This window comes from Mesoplodon bidens, assembly GCF_964165515.1.
Source record: "Mesoplodon bidens genome assembly, chromosome: 18".
Classification (NCBI taxonomy): domain Eukaryota; kingdom Metazoa; phylum Chordata; class Mammalia; order Artiodactyla; family Ziphiidae; genus Mesoplodon; species Mesoplodon bidens.
In genome coordinates this window covers 6,698,380-6,719,788 of record NC_138175.1, presented here as the reverse complement: position 1 = coordinate 6,719,788, position 21,409 = coordinate 6,698,380, and the positions used below count along the sequence as shown (strand labels likewise).

General features: G+C 45.5%; 1 protein-coding gene across 1 annotated transcript in view; it reads left to right on the top strand.

Moving 5' to 3' along the window:
- The first annotated feature begins 1,390 nt into the window (after positions 1–1,390).
- Positions 1,391–21,409, top strand: part of CDH13 (cadherin 13) — a 1,033,476-nt gene continuing 1,013,457 nt past the window's right edge. Inside the window, exon 1 of the mRNA XM_081215776.1 lies at positions 1,391–1,711. Within this exon, the coding sequence (XP_081071902.1) occupies positions 1,667–1,711 (45 nt within the window). The 5' untranslated portion in view covers positions 1,391–1,666. The remainder of the gene's footprint in view (positions 1,712–21,409) is intronic.

The following is a 21,409-nucleotide window of genomic DNA, read 5'->3' as shown; positions in this document are numbered from 1 at the left end:
ATGCAGCCAGGTGGTCAGATGGCGTTGCATCTTCATCAGATGCAATGACCGAACTGCTGACAATGAAGGAATTTTTAAAAGTGCATTAGTTTACATTTAATGAGTGGTTATTCTATCACTTAATCCTCACCACAAACGTGTGAGTTCAGTACAATTTATATTTTCATTTAACCAATGGTCAAACAGAGGCACAGGAAGTGAGAAACTTACTAGTCAGTAGCAGAGCTGGGGGTTAAGCTTACGCAATGTGGCTCCAGATTTTTTGCCCCACCCCACCCTCTGCTACTTCTTGATTAAGTCTAGACATCTGTTTAACACACACTAATGATTGTCTCCATGTTTCAGGCCCTGTGCCAGATGCTGGGAATACAGCCCAACCCACTGGATCTCGGCATGGTCCATTGCACAGTGTCCTGCAATATTAGATGTCACATCATACAGTTAGTCCAGTATTTACTGCTGGGGAAATTATGTCAGAAGATATTTGTATACTTGTATCTACAAGAACTATGTAATTTAAATGTTTCTCTTATTGCTTTGGCCACCAGGAAGCTCAGATCCAAATCAGAGGAAATATGTTAGCGTTTGGGTTTAGTATTTCAGTTTTCTGAATTTTTCCTCCTGTCCCAGATTTTTTATTTTTCTTGCATAAATTCTATTGAAAAATTGTCCTTTATTATAAAACACCTTAAATTTTTTTAGAAGGAGGCTGCATGGAAATGAGAAAGTAAGGTCTTTACTGCATATTCTTAAACTCCTACTGGGAAAGTTAGACCTAGATAGCCCTCTTACCCTCATTCCCATAGCACCCCACTTATAAAATCCCTTGAACAGTAGTTACTACTGTTCCCAATCCCTGGAGATAGCTAGAAGCTTCTAAAAGAACACATCCAGAGAGAGAGAAAAAAAGTTTCCTCAAATCATGGCCTCAACTTTGGTGCCAGATGCACATTTCTGGAGTAGGCGGCCAGTCAGACTCTCACCTGAGCAGTTAATAAAATCTATTGCCCCTTGATGGATTTTTTTCTGCAAGCTAGAATTGATCTGTCGTCTTTGTGATTTGTGAGATGGCAGGGAAACACCAAACACCATCATGACTTGGGCCACACTGAAAAAAAAAAAAAAAAAAAGAAAGAAAAAGAAAAAAAAATATCCACCGCCAAGTCTTTCCTGGCGTAGAAAGGGCTGGAACTGCTGGGGTCATTTTATTTGATTTATTGGAAATAAAGTGGATCTTATTAACATTTTAATAAAGAGAATCTTTTGCACTGGGCTGGAAGTGGCCGCCAGTACCCGATGGAATTCCATTCTTTGGAAAAGTGGCATTAGCTGGCGTTGCCCAGCGTGATTTGTGGGGCTGGGCCCCAACAGTCCAAAAAAGCGAACGGGCCGCCTCCTCCGAGGGGCTCGCTCTGCGCGAGGTGCTCGCCCCGTATCTGCCATGCAAAAACGAGGGAGCTTTATGAAGGAATCCGTCTTGTAAAGCCATTGGTCCTGGTCATCAGCCTCTACCCAATGCTTTCGTGATGCTGCCGCTGATCTATTTGGGAAGTTGGCTGGCTGGCGAGGCAGAGCCTCTCCTCAAAGCCTGGCTCCCACGGAAAATATGCTCAGTGCAGCCGCGTGCATGAATGAAAACGCCGCCAGGCGCTTCTAGTTGGGCAAAATGCAGCCGACAACTCCGCTCGTCCTGTGCGTTCTCCTGTCCCAGGTAGGGAAGAGAGGCTGCTGGGCGCACCCCGCTCCCCGTTTCTGCCTTCCGATTGCCTGGTGCGGGCTGGGCGACGGGGTTTTCGGGGGGTCGGGGGACTCCGGGCGCGGCGGCGAAGACAGCTCGGGGCTCAGAAGGGAGGTCATTCCCAGCCCCTGAGATCCTGGGGGGCGAGGGGGTGGGCCTGGTTTCCCACTCCGGGTTGTGTGTGTATATGTTCGGGAGATGTGGAGAGAGCTCCGAGTCCTTTTTTTTTTTTTTTTTGCAAGCAGGGGCGACATTCTCGCCTACATCAAGTGGGGTAACTTTGATTAGCCTCCTCCGGAGGCTCACGCATCGGAGACGCAGCTGGTAGCGACTCCAAGGAGTCGTGGTTTCCCCCAAGCCAGCGCCGATCGGGGAAGCGCAGCTCGGGTCCGGATTGCGGGCTGCCGGGCTGGAGAGGCCGGCCTGGCATCGCCGACTTCCCGGGGCGCCCGGGCCCCCTCGCCCAGCCCGGCGGCGCGCTGGAAGGCGCCTCGGGCCAGCCGAACGCTGCAGCCCGGCTGCCGCTGTCGCTCAAAGGCGCCGGCCGCGCCCGCATCGGGGTCCCTTCCCTCCCTGACGTCGGGCCCGGAAGGGCCTGAGCGCGTCCCCTCGCCCAGGCGCCAGGCCCACCCGCCCCCGAGCCCCCTTTGTCTGGCCCACTGGAGCTCCGGCCCTGAGCCCTTAATGCCGCTTTTGCTGTGTTCCCCGGCGGGCGCAAAGCGCGGAGAAAAGTTCAAGCCTTGCCCACCGGGCTGCAGCTGCCTGTTAACCCTCAGAGCGCTGAGGCGAGAGGGAAGGGCCTGCGACCCGGGAGAGGGGGCGATGGAGACGTGGTCCTTAAGCAGCCATCTCTGCATCTCGGAGATTTCAGGAAGTTTGTGGGCAGGAAAGCAGTACTCTCAGGAGGCCAGACTGGAGGTGCCGGCTAGCGGCAGGCTCAGCCCCGCTCGGGGGCCTGTTTTCCGAGAGCGCTGTTACCCAGTCCCCCTGGCCTTCCTGGCAGCCTATGGGACTTGGCATGAGCTAGCAGGCTACAAGTGGGTGGGTGAGTGAGATCAAGGCAGGGCCAGGCGGAGAGGAGGGAAGGAGACAGGGAGTGCCTTGGGGTGCTGGAAATGGGTGTTGAGTTCCTGGCCAGGACTCCTGGATGCCAGGGCAAGAGGCACATGTGTGAGTGTGTGAGTGGGGTGAGAGGGAGGGTGAGGCAGCTGGAGTCCCAGGCAGAGGCTGGCTGGGATGCAGAGATGCAATGCAGCCTTCTAAGGGGAGACCACTGATGCATCAGTGTTGGGGTTAGACTTTGGAAATGGGTCAGTGTCCCAGGAAAGCAGTAACCATGGTAATGACTCAAAGTTGGGTGTGAGGGTGGATGATAGTGCTTGGGGGCAGAGTCGGGTGCCTGGCTGCTGAGCCCCCTCCCAACTCATGCCTTCTTTCTTCCCTGGATACACAGCCCCCATTCATCACTGCCCAGTCATACTCTTCTTCTACTAGGGCTTTGGGCTGATTCTCTTGGGGTCCCTGTAGCTTTAAGTTCTGCCACAAATCCTATGCCTGTCTGTGAGCCAGCTTTCTAGACTTTGTGAACTCTATCCCTGAGGTAGTGTGTGTGTGTGTATGTGTATATATATCTATATATCTATATATAGATATATAGATATATATATCCCAATTTAGCAGGGTGGTTCAGAGCATGCCTCTGATTCAGACAGATCCTCTCTGCCATATGCTAGTGGTACCACCTGGGCAACTTGCTTAACCTCTCTGAGCTTCCAGATTCTCTGTGGTGAAGTAATTTTATCACCTTCCTAGGATTGCTAGGCAGATTGGATTGCATTCAACAGCATGTCCTAGGTAATGCATTTAGCACAAGGCCTAGCACTCTGGGAGCTTGAGATGTCTGGGAGCACTTACCACTGCCTTACCCAGGACTTTACAGTCCTTTTCTCTGTGGGCATGCTTTGACCTCAGTGTGGATTCCAGGGTTTGGCCGAAGTTTTGTCTTCCTTCGAGCAAATCAGACCACATGACGGCACCCAGCAATTCCTGTGCACTGGGGGCTCACATAATGCCTTTTGCAAAGCAATTGGTGTCTCCTCTCCCAGGGCCTGACTGACGCAGGTGGCTTCTGAAGGCTGTCAGCTCTCTCAGTTTCTTTAGGATGGGGGAGCAGAGGTTTTATGAAGAATTTAATTGCCTGCCCTAAGAGGCTTATTTCTCTCTTAGATTGTAATTCATAATCAGAGCAAATGTCCACATTAGCACAGCAATTGATATCCTGGTAGCAACAGCACCTTGCAGGGAAATCATTTTGGTGCAAATCAGTTAAGTGGCAAGAGGTTCAAGTGCAGAGCTCTGTGTGCCATAGCAAAAGGAGGGGAGAGTCTTGGAGCCTTTGAGTCAACAAGCAAAAACAAAACTTTCCTGAGGCAGAGAGAAAACAGAGGAAAGGGGAAAAACAATGTAATAAAGCAAATTAGTCACTTGGCCTTAGTATTGTTCAGGCAAGTATGTGTGTGTTTTTCTACCACAGTTGTAATACTCTGGGTCTGGCTTTGGAAGCCATCAATCTCTGTAAGTTTATCGGCTAGGTTGCTGTTTTAGGCATTTTGGAAGGGGGAAGAGGAATTCTAAGCAACAATGGCTGGAAGCTGGCAAAGCTGAGCAGTCACCTCTCTTCTCCCCTGGGGCATTTTGGGTAAGGCCTTACCAGAAGTGGCCTCTGGAATTTGGCTATGATAAATAATGAATGTGAAACAAATCAAGAGAGGACATGACCTAGAAATTCCACTGTAAATATGATTCCCCCAGCCCAATTAGGGTATCACATCTAGGCAAAAGTTCTAACAACCAATGAGTAATCCCCCAAGAATTAGGATTTTAGGGAGTGGTTCAGGTTTGGAGAGCAGTCACTTGGGAGTGACTAAAAATGTTTCCACGGAATTCTGAGATGTTGATTTAAAATGGGGAGGTTTTTATTGGAGTCAGAATCTTGATTTTCAGGATTTTAAATGAGAATCAGTGTCTTCTAGTGCCCCTGCAACTTCATATATTGCATTTTAAGGGCAGTGTTTATTTGCAGAATCCTTTTGATGGGGAGGAAAGACTGAGAATTGCAGAGGGCATCTCTTGCTCTGAGATGGGTTCCACATGTGACAGCCTATAAGATTTCAAAAGCACTGGGGAAACAGAGATATGAGTGGTGAAAGGAACTGCAAAGTGGTAGCGTTCATATGTCTGAACAACTTTTTTAGCAAGTCTCCAAAGAGATTTAATAAACTGTAAGGCTGAATATGTGATCTGGAATTTATGTAATACCACAGTCTATATTAAAAGTCCCAACAGTCATCTTAGCTAATATCTCCTGCTCTGCCTCCGTCCCTTCTTTTCTATCTTTAGCCCTTGGGCTTTCCATTAAATAAAATCTATTTTTTTTCTAGAAACATCCTCTATGTGTTACAGTGCCATTGCCCAACAAACCAATGTACCCAATAACTGCATTATCTAAAAGTACCAGCATTTGGATGTTTATGTTGAATCTCAATCTGAAGTTCACTGTTGAGGTAAAAGTACAGCTGGGTTCTTGAGAATATCTTTCTTTCTTTACCTCCTTCCAAAAAGATAGTTGCTTGGGGAGTCCAGTTAATTTCTCTCTGGTGGAAGCTAAGGAAAAGGCCAGACTATGGATTCAATTCCCATCTGAATGACAGTAGCCAACAGTATTACATATTTCTGTGTGTGTGTATGTGTATGTGTGTGTTTATGTGTGTGTGTTCAGCTCTGTGTATTTTGATCTTGTTTTAATACCTGTTGAAAATTTTCTCCAGAAGAGGGCTCCATCCACAGCATTACAAAATTCTAAATCTACAGCTCATATTTTAAAGAACTTCAGTGTAGAAGCTCCATCAAAACCAAACTATTCTCCTTATTTTCAGTTATTTTCTACAAGCTCCCCTAAAGAGAAGTCCTGTCATTTTGCACTGAGTATCTTTCCTCCTTTTTTTCCCTATTGTAGTTGCTTCTGTTCTATTTTATTCTTCAACTATGTATCGCCTCTGAGTATTAGAGCAGGGAACATTTCAAAGGTAGACAATGCAGTATGATATGTGAGGAAGTTCTTTCCTGGCATTTGACTTCGGTCGGACCTGGTTTTACTCTTTAGGCAGCCAAATGGCAGGCACAGTTCTGCCTGTGAAAGGAGATAATCTTCCCCATTAGGTCACTACCCAGAAAAGCGAATCATTAGCCAGATGCACTCACCCTGCAACACCAGTTGAAAAGGAGAGGGAAATATCAGTCTGTCATCCAACTACAATAATCAGTTGGACAGAATCAATTGAGTGACCACTGGTTTTGGCATCGTTTCCACTTAGCTGTGGGCAAGGTACCCACACACCTGGGAGAATCTGACCCTCTTGAAGGATGCTGCCAATACAGTTCCCTGCAGCTTGTCTCCTCTGCAGCCACCTGGGGAGCCCAGGCCTGGCTCCCTCTGTCTGAGCAGACTGTACAAATGATGACTGGCTGGGCTGTAGGACCCCCTGCACCATCACCAGATATGAAGTAGTGGCTTTATTCTAGAGTTAGGGTGGAAAGTGCTTTCTTTCTCTACTGAGAGAAGCTTCTAAGGGTAGGCTAAGGAGGAGAAGAAATGACATTTCAAACTTGAAATGCAGTCTGAGCCAAGGCTCATGGAGATGAATGGGTCACCCTTTGGCATAGAAGGTTGAACCTCGAGATATCTACTTGGTGGTGCTGAAGCCCATTCATCCCAATTCTGCAACTCTAGATTCCAGGGAGAAGTTGCAAAGTAGAAGCCACAGGCCAGATGTAGCTCATGGATGTCTCTTGTTTGGCCCAAATGTTTTGAAAAGTAGGATCTTGTACATTAAAAAACAAAACAAAACAGGTTTCCTGCATTTCTTAAAATGTCAGAAGGTCAGGCAGCCCTAGAGCCACATTCCTACAAGGCCACTCTTCCCTGGAGCTGAGTCACTACTGCCCCCTTTAGGACATCCCTCTGTAGTTTGCCACAGTCCCCTCCACTCCCTACTGACCACCCAGCCCATTGTACTCATTTATTTTACCTACTTGCCCTTGTAGGCATTTCCATTGGGAACTTCTGGTTTTGCAGATTTTGAGCCTTGATCAAATTGATGTAGTCAGTTTTTCAGTGATAGGCTATTTGAAAAGGAAGGGACTAGCCCCTCTTTGATTGCTCTGATTGAACTACATGGACGTGAACTTCGGAAGAACATGACCAAGGGGACTGCACCTCCTCCCTGAGAACATTATTACCGTCAATGCCATTAGGTGACTAGGGCTACCCAGAGCAACACAACACCCAGGTCATTGTTTCATGTGGAATAGTTACACCCAGAGAAGTGACACACTGCAGTTTTGAGTCAGTCTGAGTGCTGGTACCAGAGTGTTGGTACACCTTAAACATTCTTATGCATCAGCAGCCAAGGGGCTCTGGGACCACTGGATAATATGTAGGCCCTAGTGCACTGAATGAAGTATTACAGCAAGGGCATCCCTGCCCTTGGAGCACAGTGACACCCTGGGCATTGCCATTCCAACAGTGTTGCTCACCCACAGCATGCATATCATCAGAACGTCATGACACCTTCCTGTCCTTAGTCCTGCAGGGGACTCTGGGAGAACTGAGCTAACACTCAGAGCATTTATAACTTCAGGGTAATGTTAGCTTTGTAGCTTTGTTGTCTAGAGTGCTTTTATACACAGGACATTGTCACCTCTAGTGCCAACTGCAGTTTGTGTGATGTTTTTGTAACTGTTTTTAGCAGTTAACACCCACCACAGTCTACATGCAGTGCTAATGCTGCAATTAATGTCCTCTGGCTCCATAAATACTAGACTAATCTGTCCACTCATCCCGCACCAGCAGGTAAGCCTCAGATAACTATTGTTTTCAGTGGCTACAGACCCCAAAGATCAGCGTAAATATAACTACATACATATACAAAAAAAAAGTGATTGTTTTTCTTCTGTCAGTTGCCAGCAGAAGTCAAATTCCTGAAAATTAGCCTAGCAATAGGCACGTTTTAACATGTCATGTCTCATTTCAAAGGCCCCAGTGAGTGTCACCCAATCTGCTACAGAAGCACAAAGCCCCTGTGTCTCCCAGCTGAGCGCAGGCTGGGCTGGGGTGGAGGGCAGCAGCTGCTCAGCCGAGAGCAGCCCTGCCACATGCCTGGGCAGGGCCAGGAAGTGAGCTCAGCCTCTGGAGGAGCCTGGGGACCCTGCAAGGAACGTGGCAGCCTCATTCCTGCCTTATGCAGCCTCTAGGCCAAAGTCTCTTTCCTCCAGGGTGGCAGGGAACTGCTTTTCCATGAGCTGCAGGAGATGGTGACTGCAAATGCCTGAAGCTCAAGCTATTGGGATAATCTCCCTGTCAAACAATGTGGGGTCTGCAGAGAGTTGCTGGACTCTGCCAGCAGAACCCATGGCTGACTCAGGCCACACAGGCCCCGCCTTCAACTGCTGTAAGCTGTGGGGCATCTGGGATCATCTAACTCAGGGTTTGCAAACTATGGCCTGTAGGCCAATTCCTGCCTGCAGCCTGTTTTTATAAATAGTTTTATTGGAACATAGCCATGCCCATTCATTTATATAATTGTCTATGGCTGTGCTTGTGCTATAACAACAGAGTTGACACCATATGGCCCACAAAGACTAAAATATTTACTATTTGGGCCTTTACAGAAAAATTTGCTGACTCCTGCTCTGGCTCAAAATTACAGCCAGAGAGACCACAGAGAGCCTTGTCAAAGTGCAGAGAGACATTAGGGGTTTGTATTAGGAATTGTCCCTTCTATGCCCCAAGCACTCAAGCAACTTGACTTCAGGGAGATTCACCTGGGACCAAATGGATTCAATAAATACCTATTATATCCATAATACCTATTATATATACCTATTATATCCATGTGGGACCTTGTGTGCTCAAGGTACAGCTGCTAGTAAGGCTGATTCAGTCTCTGTTCTCTTGGGGCTCAGACCCCAAGAGATCCCCTGGCAGGGGAGATCAATGTCAATTAATAAATAATTCAAAACAGAGACAACTGCTAGATGGAAGGAAATACAGTTGTGTGAGATCATGTCATTCTACATGTTTTGCTTGCCTGTGCCTTTTCTTTCTCCTCTACTAAAATGTAGCTCCATTACAGCACGTGTTGTTGTCTGATTGAATCAGTTTTGTAGTCCCAGGGTCTAGAACAGAGCCTGGCATGTAGTAGGCCCTCAGTAAACATGAATGAATGAATGAATGGATGAATGAATGAATGAATATAAGAAAGGCATCAGATCCAGATGAAGGGTATGGGAGGCTTCCCTGATAGCCTGCTGCTTGGGCCACAGTCTGGAGGAGCAGTTAGGCTTATGGACAAAGGAACACGAGGGTGTGGTGATGGGGGGAGCATTCCAGGCAGAAGGCCCAGCCTCGGGGAAGCCTGTGCAGGAGGAAACACCACACAACCCAGAGAGTGGTGTGAGGAACAGCAGGGGTTGCCAGAGCCGCTGGCACCTTGTCAGCCATCTCAAGGATTTTGGTGTTTGTCCTGGAGCAATGGGCAGTTACTGAAGGCAACTCGGGGAGGGTATACTGTGACAAGGCCAGATTTCTATTTTGAAAAGGTAATTTGGCTGCAGTGTAGTTAGTGGATGGAGCTGGATATGAATGGAAGGGAGAAGCCAGTCTAGGCTTGAGGCCATAGGAAGAGCAGGGACTCTTGTTGCTCTAGACTAGGGAGTGACAGTGCAGATGAGAGAAGTAGACACACCCTACTCAGAGCATCCAAGAGACATTTAGGGGAGAATTTGGCAGGGCTGGGTTTGAGATGGCAGGACAAGGGCTAGGGAGGTGTTAAAGATGCAAGCTTGAGTTCTGGCTCTTCCAGTTGGCAGAAAACTGGAGCCATTTGCCCAAACAAGGAACCAGGTGTTCGACATCATAAACAGGGCCTGAGGGCTATTCCCATGGGGGTGTTAGCCAGGCTGCAGCAATGCTCCTCACGAGAGGCATCCAGGGCCCCAGTTATGCTAATGTCTGCAGACCAATCCATGCTTGCATCTGGGATGGGCACTGTGGGGCCTGGCAATGCCCTTGACTAGAGTGACTGATCTGTAGCCTTTATAATTAACCAATCTCTGAGGCTTTTCATGCAAAAGATATTTGAGAGAAACATGGCTAAGCCCTTTAATTGTTTCTTGAAAGTTCAATCAGCAGCACTAGAAATATTTCTTACATGAAGCAAATAATGATCTACTATTTTCAGCAATCACTTTGCGAATGCTAACAAACCTTCATTTCAGCATCCTAGATATAGCCTTGGTGATGTTTATGTTTCTAGGTATAGTAATCTTCTTCAGCTGGGTTCCAGGCAGTGGTATGCTGCTAAATGTTTAACAACTGCTTTCTCTCTAAAAAAAAAAAAAAAAAAAAAAAAAAAACAGCACAGGTACGTTATCCTCAGAAGGTGAGGGATGTACAGTTGTCCACTTGCTAAGTATTTACTGAAGCATTTGGGGAGTTCATAGGTAAACAAGATGGACATGGACATGGAAACTGTTCTCATAGTCTTGTGGTCTACTGAGGGCAGCCAATAAGGAACAAGAAAGTAAATAGCTGAAATATACACATTTGGTAATTATTACAATAGGAAACAATAGGGGCTAAGATAGTATTGAAGGGGTGAGGCTGCTGTGCTCTCTCTCCTTTCCTTCCATCTTTCCTCCTACCCTCCCTCTGTTCCTCCTCTTCCCACAATTTTTGATATCTAGCAAGTGCCAAGCATTCTGCTAATTTGGGGATCTGGAGATGAGTACAACACAGTCCTGGTCCTCAATAGGGGAAGTGCTGGAGGTGAATCAGGGCCTCTGGTCTCCTGGGACCCAGAGGAGCTAGTGTCTTAGTTTATGAGGATCAGGGAGACTTCTGAGACTTTGAGAAGTGAATTTGAATTCTGACCCAGCCTTTTGCATGCTGTGTGACCTCTGATAAGTTACCTTTTTTCCCTCTTCTTCTGTTTCCTCCTGTGTCTAAACAAAAGGAGAGGCTACACCTCTCTACACCTGCCTAGCAGGTGAGTATTAAATAAGTGTATGCTTATGGCTTCATCACATGATTGCCAATGCTAGGAGCTTAAAGAATACTGGTTACATTAACTTTTATACTCCATGCTGCAAAGCAGTTTATGGCTTGAAGGTACCATGGGGCCCTGGACTTGAGCATCTGACTAACTTAGAGGGGAAAAATACTTGTGTCCTTAAAATTGTACGGACATTAAAAAAATAAAGTTTGCTCCCCAGAGAAGGATTTGCCAATTCTCATATTGGTAGCTCCCCAGTGATCATTCTCCTGGAGATTTTATGCTTCATAAAATTTTTTGATCTGATGGGATTGTATCTTTTAGATGTATCTTCCCAGCAGCTGTTCCCAGGAGGCTTTATCAGGGCAGTATGTACGTGGGTATGCTTGCCAACACCATGAGCACTTATGATTATTATTATTATTTAAAATAAATCAAAATTACTGTAGTAAACTTATTGTATAATTTACTGCTAAGTGCCAGTTGCATATATTATCTCAAGTTCTCACTGCAACCCTTAGGGACAACTATTCTTTTTTTTTTTTAACATCTTTATTGGAGTATAATTGCTTTACAATGGTGTGTTAGTTTCTGCTTTATAACAAAGTGAATCAGTTATACATATACATATGTTCCCATATCTCTTCCCTCTTGCATCTCCCTCCCTCCCACCCCTCTATGTGGTCACAAAGCACCGAGCTGATCTCCCTGTGCTATGCGGCTGCTTCCCACTAGCTATCTATTTTACGTTTGGTAGTGTATATAACAGGGACAACTATTCTTGTCTCCATTTTTATCTATGATGAAAAGAAGTTCAGAGTGGATGAGTCATCTGCCTAAGGCTACACAGCCACTAAGAACTGGGATCAGGGTTTGAACCCATGCATTTCTGATTTCTGGGCATGTGAGTTTTCCTCCATATTTCCCTGGTATATAAAAAATTGCTCCCTTGTCCCCTCAAATGGCGTAAGAATTCTCTTCCTTGACTATTTTGTTCTCTGGCTCTCTTGGAGTCAAAATAGCTGCCTGGAATGACCTCATTTTTGAACTCCTGGTCTCTAAAAGTAGACGTGGGATCTAGACCTCCTCTCTGGGTTATTGGTTACAACCTTCAGAACTGGGTTAGCTCAGGGTTATTTTGTATTCTTTATCGCTGAGTCCTTGTGTTTGACCAGGGACAAACAAGCTACCCACACCACATGCTTCCCCCAGCAAGAACAGTCATCCCAGTGAGAACAGCCGCGCAGAGGCCAGGACCCAGCTTGGGTGTGGCTCCTCTAAAGCTTCCAACGTGCAGGTAAATTCTCTGGCCATTTCCTGCCTGCTGCTGAGCCCTGAAGCTGGATGGCGTCCCTCCCTGGGAATGCCAAGGAACTCCACTGTCCAAGCCAGTGTCTCCTGAGTGCCACTGTCTACAATACTGTTTTCCCCAATCTATAGGAAAATGAGAAATACACAGCCTGTATCTATATCCAGACACTCAGATCTACAGTGAGTTGCAATTGGACTGAATCTAACCTGAAGTTTAGTTGTGTTTTACTAGATGAGGTTTCTTTTTTTCCTTTTAATTCAATTTAAGGACCTTTAGTCAGGGTAGCCACTAATTCAGTGAACATTTGTTGAGTGCCTGTTATGTGCCTGGCACCGTTTCATGTCCTGGAGATAGAGTAGGGAGCATTCACAGAGCCCCTGTGCTGGCAGATACACACACTCCCCCTTTGCCCCAGTCCTCACCACCCACACAGTGACCTTGCCTTTCTGCCTCTCTCAGGATGTATCTGTGCCCCAATCTATTCACTCCGCATTTGATTAAGTCATTCATTTAACAAATATTTACCGACCAATGACCATATCTCAAGCAGGGTGCTTGACACTGGGTGAGCAGCAGTGATTAAGAAAGACAAGACTGCCTGCCCTCATGGAGTCTACGTTCTCATAAGGGAGAAAGAGAGTAAACAACAAAAATAAGTAAATATGATAATTTTGGAAAATGATAGTGCTCTGAAAAAAATTTTAAATGGGATAGGCAGTTGTTCTGAGCTTGTCCACTACTCTCTTTGGGGATGGAATGTTCATTGTTCTGATGCAATGACCGTTCTACTTTTTAGGGTTAAAATGTCCTATAATTTTTGAAATGAAGTTGGTTAATACATAGAGGGCATTTTTGTCCTTAGTGTTAAAGTGTTATTGGCAAACCTTTGTCCATTCTCTATTTTTTGTTTTTCTTAAAAATTTGCTTTTGGGAATCCCAAACTATGGCAGCCAATGACTTAAACCACAGGTAGGTAATCTTTTTCTGTAAAGGGCTATGGAGTAAATATATGGTCTCTCTTGCAACTACTCAATGCTATCAATGTAGCATAAAAGTAACAACAAACAATATGTAAACAAATGGGCAGGGCTGTGTTCCAATAAAATTTATTTACAAAAACAGGCAGAGCTGGATTTGGCCCTCAGGCTGTAGTTTGCTGATCCCTCATCTAAACCATTAGCCACCTCACTAGCTGGTCAAATTGGAATAGGGCAGAGACCAGGGACAGAGACCAGAACTTTTTCTTTGTTCTTTGTTTCTTATCTTCATGAGAACTGTGGTACTTCTTTAGGACTACATGTCACTGGGATTCTACGTTAACTTAGATCCAGGTAAAGATGCTTGTAGTCAACTATGGAATGTAATTCTTAGGCCAGCTCTAAAAGATATAATAATTTAGCTTTTATATTAATTATCTGGATTACAATTCTTAAGGCTTTCTCACCACCCAAAGGTATGTTGGTGCTAAACCCTGTATCTTGGATTGAGTTCTCCCAAACGGTGATGGAGGCACAGGCTTGTATGCAGGGAGCTGATGTGAGAGATGATTCCAGTTCACAGACATGAGGACTGTAAAACAAGAAAGAAGGAAAGCCAAGAAAAAGTGTATCTTTGAGCTGGTTATTGTCATGGGCAACAGAGGCTCACTGCTGCTGGGGGCCCTTGGAAGAACTGTGTAAAACTCGCTTCAGAATGGTCCCTCTGCAGGATAGGAGGCTGGAGGATACATCTACCTATGCCCACCTTCCATTGGTCAAGGGTGGCCTCTGGTGCCATTATTTCCTCTGTGATTCCCTGCTGAGCCTTTGTGACCCTGGGGGCAACCATGGTTTTAGAAAAGTTCTGAGCAGAAAAATGAAGAGGCATGACAGGTGCTTGGATGGGCGGTGTATGCCCTGAGTAGAACATGAGTATATAAGGGATTCCAGTTGCCACCATTATGTGTTACTGGAAACTTCCTCAGTAGAGTTAATGGTAAAGGAAACAGTTGTGGTGGTTGTTTTTATAAACCCTCCAAATTCAGTTTAGCACCCACCTGCAAATATGCGCTTTCCCACTAGATGGTACCAGTATGCCAAAGCCCTGGAATGCTACCTTAGGGCCTCATTTTTGAGGAATACTTTCCCTCTACTTTTGAACAATTTAGGAATAAACGAGTTGAGATTGGAGGAACAGACTGTGGGTGTTTCAGGAACAGAAGATGGAAGAAAAGTGGAGTTGGTCTAAATAATTACCCTCATTCATTCATTCACCAACACATCTTACTGACAACCTTCTAAGTGCTCACTCTCTTCTTGGCCCTGGGAATCCAGAAGTGAACAGTGTACACAAAGTCCCTGCCACAGTAAGCTTCCATACCGGTTGTGGGAGAGACAATAAAAATGAATGGGTAGATACAGGATGTCTATCAGGTGGTGCTGTGTGCTCTGGAGAATGACAGAGCAGGCAAAGGGATGGATGGGGACAGGGAAAAGCACAGCCCTTCTCATATCTTCCTGTCCTGTCTGATGGTAGGGTGAGAGATTATTTCCATCTATTTCCTAAACCCAGTTCTGCCACTCACCAACCTCTTATGAGTATGTTTATGTGGTTTATTTTCAAAATGAGACTGTGAACTTGCGGAGGGCAGAAGCGGTGCTTCGCAAACGGGCGTTGACCAGCTGGAACCTACTTCAGCCTAACGCCCAACTCCACCAACTACTTGTTGGCCGATTTCATTTATCTGGAATCATTGTGAATTATTGTTGTCGACACATAATAGAGTCACGTTTTACTCAAGGGTTAGATTATAAAGTCAAGGTTTCAGGCAAACAGAGTCGTCATTAACCCTGAGATCTCTAAGTTGCCCATTAAATTGCAGTGTGTTTGGTTCTGTGTGTACAACCTTGTACTGTAATCAATATGTAACAATGTATAATGCATGCAGTGATGTACAGTGCATAATAAAAATATATGCAAGATATAATTGTATAGCATTTAATTGCAGTATTTAAATTGTTCTTTTTCCTTTTCTTTTTGGTGGAAGAGCTAGATTTCCATTAGTTAAATGTGCATATGATAAGACTTTGTGTTCATTTAAACTGGTTTCCTAATCATGTAATCCCCACCAGGCTGTGCATGGGGGAGGGCAAGAGCTATGTTCTTTGTACTCTATTCATCTTTGGGCTCCACCACCAGTCGCGTGCTTTGGGGCCGAGGAACAGCAGACTAGTCATATCAGTAGTAGTGGCCGTAATGGAGGCTGACGTCTTAGTAGCGCTTACTATGAGCTGGGCCCCGTGTGAGTACTTTAGTTGTATTAATTAGTATATTCAATCCTCCTAATGACTCTGTGGTGTATCTAGTATGATTTTAATTCCATTTTACAGATGGAGAAATTCCAGGAGAACTTGATAAAGGTCACGCAGTTTTTTAGTTCTGGGGCTGAGATTCAAACTTGGGCAGTCCCAGACACAAAAGGCCACGTGTTGTATGACTCCATGACATGGACAGAACTGCCCAGAACAGGTAGATCCATATAGACTAGAAGTAGGTTAGTGGCTGCCTAGGGCTGGCTGGGGGAAGTGGGGAGTGGGGAGTGACTATTCATGGGTATGGGGTTTCTTTTGGGGGTGATGGAAATGTTCTGGAACTAGATAGTGGTGATGGTTGCACAACTCTGTGAGTGTACTAAAGACCACAGAATTGCATATTTTAACAGGGTAAGCTTTATAGTATGTGTATTATGTCTCAATAAAGCTGTCATTAAGCGGGAAAACAAGCAGACCTCAGGCAGTCCAACCTCTGGGTTCCTGCAAGTGCCGCCCCTGAGCACACACAACCTATCCTACAGGCACTCACCACTTGCTAATGGCATCCTGCTTATTTTACTTATGCTAACTTGACTATTCCTTAAAAGAGCCCTATTGTCTGCCCCATTTCAGAGATCAGAAAACTGAGGCAGAAGGATACTGAGAAACTTGGGGCTGGCAAGCAACCCAGGGGGTTCTGGGCCCAAATCATCCTTTGACTGCTACACTGGTTTTCACACGTTTTACTAATTGAAAGCAATAGTGATTCAGGGTTGCAGGTAGCTTTAGCCCATTAGAAATAAAGCAATGGTTCCTTGCTTTTGTTTTGCTGATTTCCAAAGTGGATTAAGATCCATCTTTGTCTCATTGGTTAGTATGCCCATCTGGCCTGCTTGTCTCTGGTGTAGGATCCTGACAGTAAGATCCAGAAACTATAGGAGAAGGAGGTGTATTAGAGTGGCTGACTTTAAAAAGTAATAAGCATACATGGCTCAGGAAGAGAGAGGGAGAGAAGAGAGGGAGGGGAAAAGAGGGAAAAGCGGGAGAGAGGGAGAGGGAGAGAGGTAGGGAGAGGAGTGAAAGAGGGTGAGGGAAAGAACTGAACTGACATGCTGTCGTACTCCAGTTGATACCCAATTGCTGAAAGGATTTACCCAAATTAACAAGAATGTTTGGCACCCCTTGGCTGGTTCAGTTAAAGATTTCCAACGCTGGTAAAGAGAAGGCAACCTAAGGTCTAAGGCACTCATCATAGTCTAAATCAACGACCTGCTCCCCATCCCAAGCACACTCCCCCATCAGCACCTGCCACCTATCCAAGACCTTCTTTGATTCCCAGGCTCCCTAAACATGTATGTTACTCCTCTCTGCCCTTAACCTTGGGTTGCTGATTTGTAATTCTCTTTCATGTTTAATATTCAGAGTGACAAAGCCCTTAGTCATGCACAGTGCAACAGGAAAGGGCAGCAGGGCTCGCCCCCCGACCAGCCCAGGATGCCTGTTTGGGGTCCTGGGAAGCGAGGATTTATAAAGCCACAGCTAAGAGACTGTAAATACCTTCCTGGGTCTCCAGTCTAGAGGAAAAGCCACAGTTTGGACTGGAACAGGAGCTGGGGATTGAAAGGGCTTTGGCTGAGACCTGGTCACCCACACGGCCAGCTCCCAGGTGACAGGGATTCTGCTGGGCTCCCTGTGATTCTTAAAGCCTTCCCCAGTGACAACAGGGGATCATACAAAGCCACATGAGTGTCTGATTCAGCCCTCTCCCATCATTTCTCCAGTGCACTGTCTTGCAAAGTGTATTGCGAAGAGGTACTGGTTCCATGGGTGGTTAATAAGGGTTCTGGAAAACATAGGTTTGCATATGCTAATATTTTGGGAAACTCTGAAGTTGCCCAGAGAAGTGAACCAGATTGTGTTTTGTTTTTCATGACTGAACATCCTTGAGACTTTAACGTGCATTTGAGTTTCAAAGAGATGCTCCCCAAGGCTGCATTACCAATGCTCTCCCCAAACTCCCAGGGGTAAGGGTATTCCTACATAGAGGACGTCATAAGATAGGGATTCACAGGACTTGGGTGGGAAAACAAGCTGTGTGGACTCTGGGGTCTCAGAACTTGGGGCTTGACCTATAGGACCAGCAGTGTCAGCAACACCTGGGAGCTTTCAGAAATGCAAATTCTCTACCCAGGACCTACTGAGTCAGAGCTTCTGGGGCTGGACCTAGCAATCTGTGTCTTCATATGCCTGCCCTCCAGGGGATTTCGGTGCTCTCTGAGGTTTGCAAAGCTGCTGGTCCCGTGGGCTAGTGGTGAGAGAACTACCTGGTGTTCTTCTGGGTGAAGGAGGGAGACACAAAGCCAGGCCAGGAACGTGGCTCCCCCAAAGAAAGCAGAGATTACAAAATGAAGATCACCAAGACACAGGAGTAGGAGCTGAAAGCTCTGCTTGGTCCCATTATGGCCCTGGGTATCTACTTCTGTGAGGCCCTGAGCTGTGTTTGCAGGATGCCTTTGGGTCTGTCCACACAGGCAGACCAGAAGACTAGGGTGAGGACAGAGAGACAGTCTGTGTAGGGGAGGCAAAACCTTACCTCTACCCATGCTAGGTTTTTAGCTGGGGCTCTTTAAGAAAAAGACAGATTAACAAGAGAAAAACCAACAATTTGTTAACACATATAACTCATGTATACATGAGAGATACCCAGGGGAAAATGAGTAACTGTCAGAGGTGGCTTAGAACTCCAGTTTAAATACTGTCTTAAACTAAAGAGAAAGAACGGTATGTGGGAAGCTGGTTATGGGGAGGTAACCAGGAAAAGCAGGGTAAACAAGATTAAGATAGGTTATGCAGATTTAAGTCTGCCTTCTCCATTGATAAGGATCCAAAGATGTCTCCGGTGATTAACTTCTGTCCTTCGAGGTAGAGAGGGGAAGAAGGACTCCTTTGTAAAGTTTTGTCCTGCTTTAAGGCAAATAGCTGCACGGCAGTAAGCTTTTCTTGTAGCCACTTCTTCTCAGTTGCCTTTAGCTCAAAATAATCCTTATGCCAAACTGGTATATTTTGGGGTTGTATATTCTGCTACCCTTCATTTGATTTGGCAGACACCTCCTTTGATTTTATATGTATGTGTGTAATGTGTGTATGTGTATATATATGTATACATATATATGTATATATATCTACACACAGACATATATAACACAATACATAATATATATATACATGTATATACAGATGTATATACATACATAGCACATATACACAGAACATATATATGCATATATAACATACATAAGTATACATATACACATGTGCACACATGTACATGATGTATATATATATATCCACATGAATACATATAAATTTAAATATATTACATAAATATATATATTACACCTATTAAGCACTAGTCGCTCTTGGTACCTACTAAATTCTAGGCCCTCTAAGGTGAACCAGACAGACACAGATGCTGCAGATGCTAATTTTGAGGAGATTCGAGACATGAGGGAAGAATAATAAAAAGACAATGACACTTCTGGGTCTATGAGAAGAGCTCAAGGCCAGCTAGGTCTTCAGCCATTGGGTTTTGAAACCCACCCAGAATAATTCTTTGTGTGCCCTTGTGACTCTGTGCTGATCCTTCTGATACCTGCCCATGATTCTTACTTGAGAAGTTCAGTCTACACCAGTGGTTCTCAGCCAGGGGCAGTTGTGCCCACCCAAGATCACGTGGTGATGTCTGGAGACATGTTTGGTTGTTACAACTGGTGGAGAGGATACTATTGGCGTCTAGTGGATAGGAGGCAGGGATGTTGTTCAGTATTCTACAATGCACAGGATAGCCTTCTACCATAAAGAATTACTCTGGCACAACTGTCAATAGCGTGAGGTGAGAAAACCTGGTTTAAATGCAGAGCTTTATACTCCCCCAGAACACACAGGAATTTTTATCTCTACCCCATCTCATTATTACTAGAAAGTCAGAATCGAAACTTGGGTATGTGAAAAAATAACTGGAAGCAAGCCCCAAACGTGTATAATTTTTCCAAAAGGTAAAACCGTGACTTTCAGGTAAATATGACCATTAATTCATTAGTTTATGAGGAAACCAGTCAGATCTGATGATAGTTTCAAAGGGTATTTAATAAGCTAGGGTATATATGAGCAATTTAACAAAGAAATATTAGGAAGAGATTGTTCAGTTAGAAAAAGAACTAGTTAATATGCAACATGCCTAAATTGTTGGGATTATCTGTTATGTTAGACAGAAGTTATTTGCATCTCCGCTTGGACAAAATCGACAAGTAACTGGCGACTTGCTAAGTGTAGAGGCCTCGGTCAAGAGCAAGCAGTGAGAGGAGCTAAGAACGTGCTCCTAGACATCTTCCCACGGCCTTTGTCCCTGAATGATACTCAAAGGATTGCCATCAGTCATTTTGGTCTAGTTTACAAGCTTTGGATAATTTTTTCTGATGCCTCAAGCACATGACATTTAATTTACTAGTAAAGAAATGGTCTGTGAAACGTGGGGCAAAGAAATGGAGGTTGGTTGAGGGCTAGAAAGTGGTGGGAGGAAAGGTTATAGAAGGTCAAAGTGACAGTATTGCATAGATGCCATCCATTACCTGCCTTTGATGAAGTGTGCTCTGTGCTAGATGCTTTCTTTCAACCCTCTTAGGTAGGTCTTACTATCGTCCCCATCTACAGATGAGGAAAACGAGTCAGAGGGAGAGTCAGGAGTGTCAGTAGTGGACGTGGACAGAGTAAGAAGAAAATGGTACGAGATCCAGACCATAGTGGGAGAAACAGAATTTAGCCAGAGAAGGAAGGGAGGGTGTTATGAGCTGGAGGGAAGCCTAGTCCCAATCTGAGGTAGAAATACTTATACTTATGTTCAGAGGGCAGTGAGGAGGCTATTCTGGGTGACAGTGAATATGTGAAATTAGATCAGTGCTACAGGAATGACAGCTGTTAGTAGTACCAGTGTTATTTTAGCCAAAGAATCCTACTGTCATTATAGGGCAGTGCCTGGCAGTACACTATGTGGGTTAAGAGCTCAGGCCTTGGGGGAAGGTGGAATTACAGTTGGAATCCCAGCTCTGTCACTGCAGGGCTGTGTGGCCATGGACAAGTTGCTTAACCTCTCTGTGCCTCAATTGCCAGATCTATGAAATGAGGGCAGTGATATCTACCTGATATGACTGGGATGGGAATTCAAGACAAACGTGTAAAATCTTGGTCTAGCAAGCAGCGAGACTTTGGAAAATGGAAGTTGGTTCTTTGAGGAGATGAATGGATAGGATTTAGCATGGTTGTTAGTCATTTGCCTGTAAGTGTCACAGTCTCAGTCTGAGTTCCCTCAAAAGCAGATTCTGGGGCTTCCCTCGTGGTGCAGTGGTTAAGAATCCCCCTGACAATTCAGGGGACAGGGGTTCCATCCCTGGTCTGGGAAGATCCCACATACCATGGAGCAGCTAAGCCCATGCGCCACAACTACTGAGCCTGCGCTCTAGAGCCTGTGAGCACAACTACTGAGCCCGCGTGCCGCAGCTACTGAAGCCCGTGCACCTAGAGCCCATGCTCCACAACAAGGGAAGCCATGGCAATGAGAAGCCCGCGCACCGCCACGAAGAGTAGCCTCCACTGACTGCAACTAGAGAAAAGCCCACACGTAGCAACAAAGACCCAGTGCAGCCCAAAATAAGTAAATTTTTAAAAAAAGCAGATTCTGAGAGGAGAATGTGAGTGCAGTTAATTTCATTTGGAAGGTGAGCCAGGGAAAACCCTAGCAGGGTGGGGAAACAAAGCAAGGAAGGGAGGGCTGCCACATAAAGGGTCTTTTATTCAGCCAGTTGCTACTGCAGGTACCTGGGGACCCTTGGGAGCCAATGTGGACTACCTCAGAGTTATCCCACCTGAGGGGCATGGGAGCTCCAGACTTTATGCCACAAAT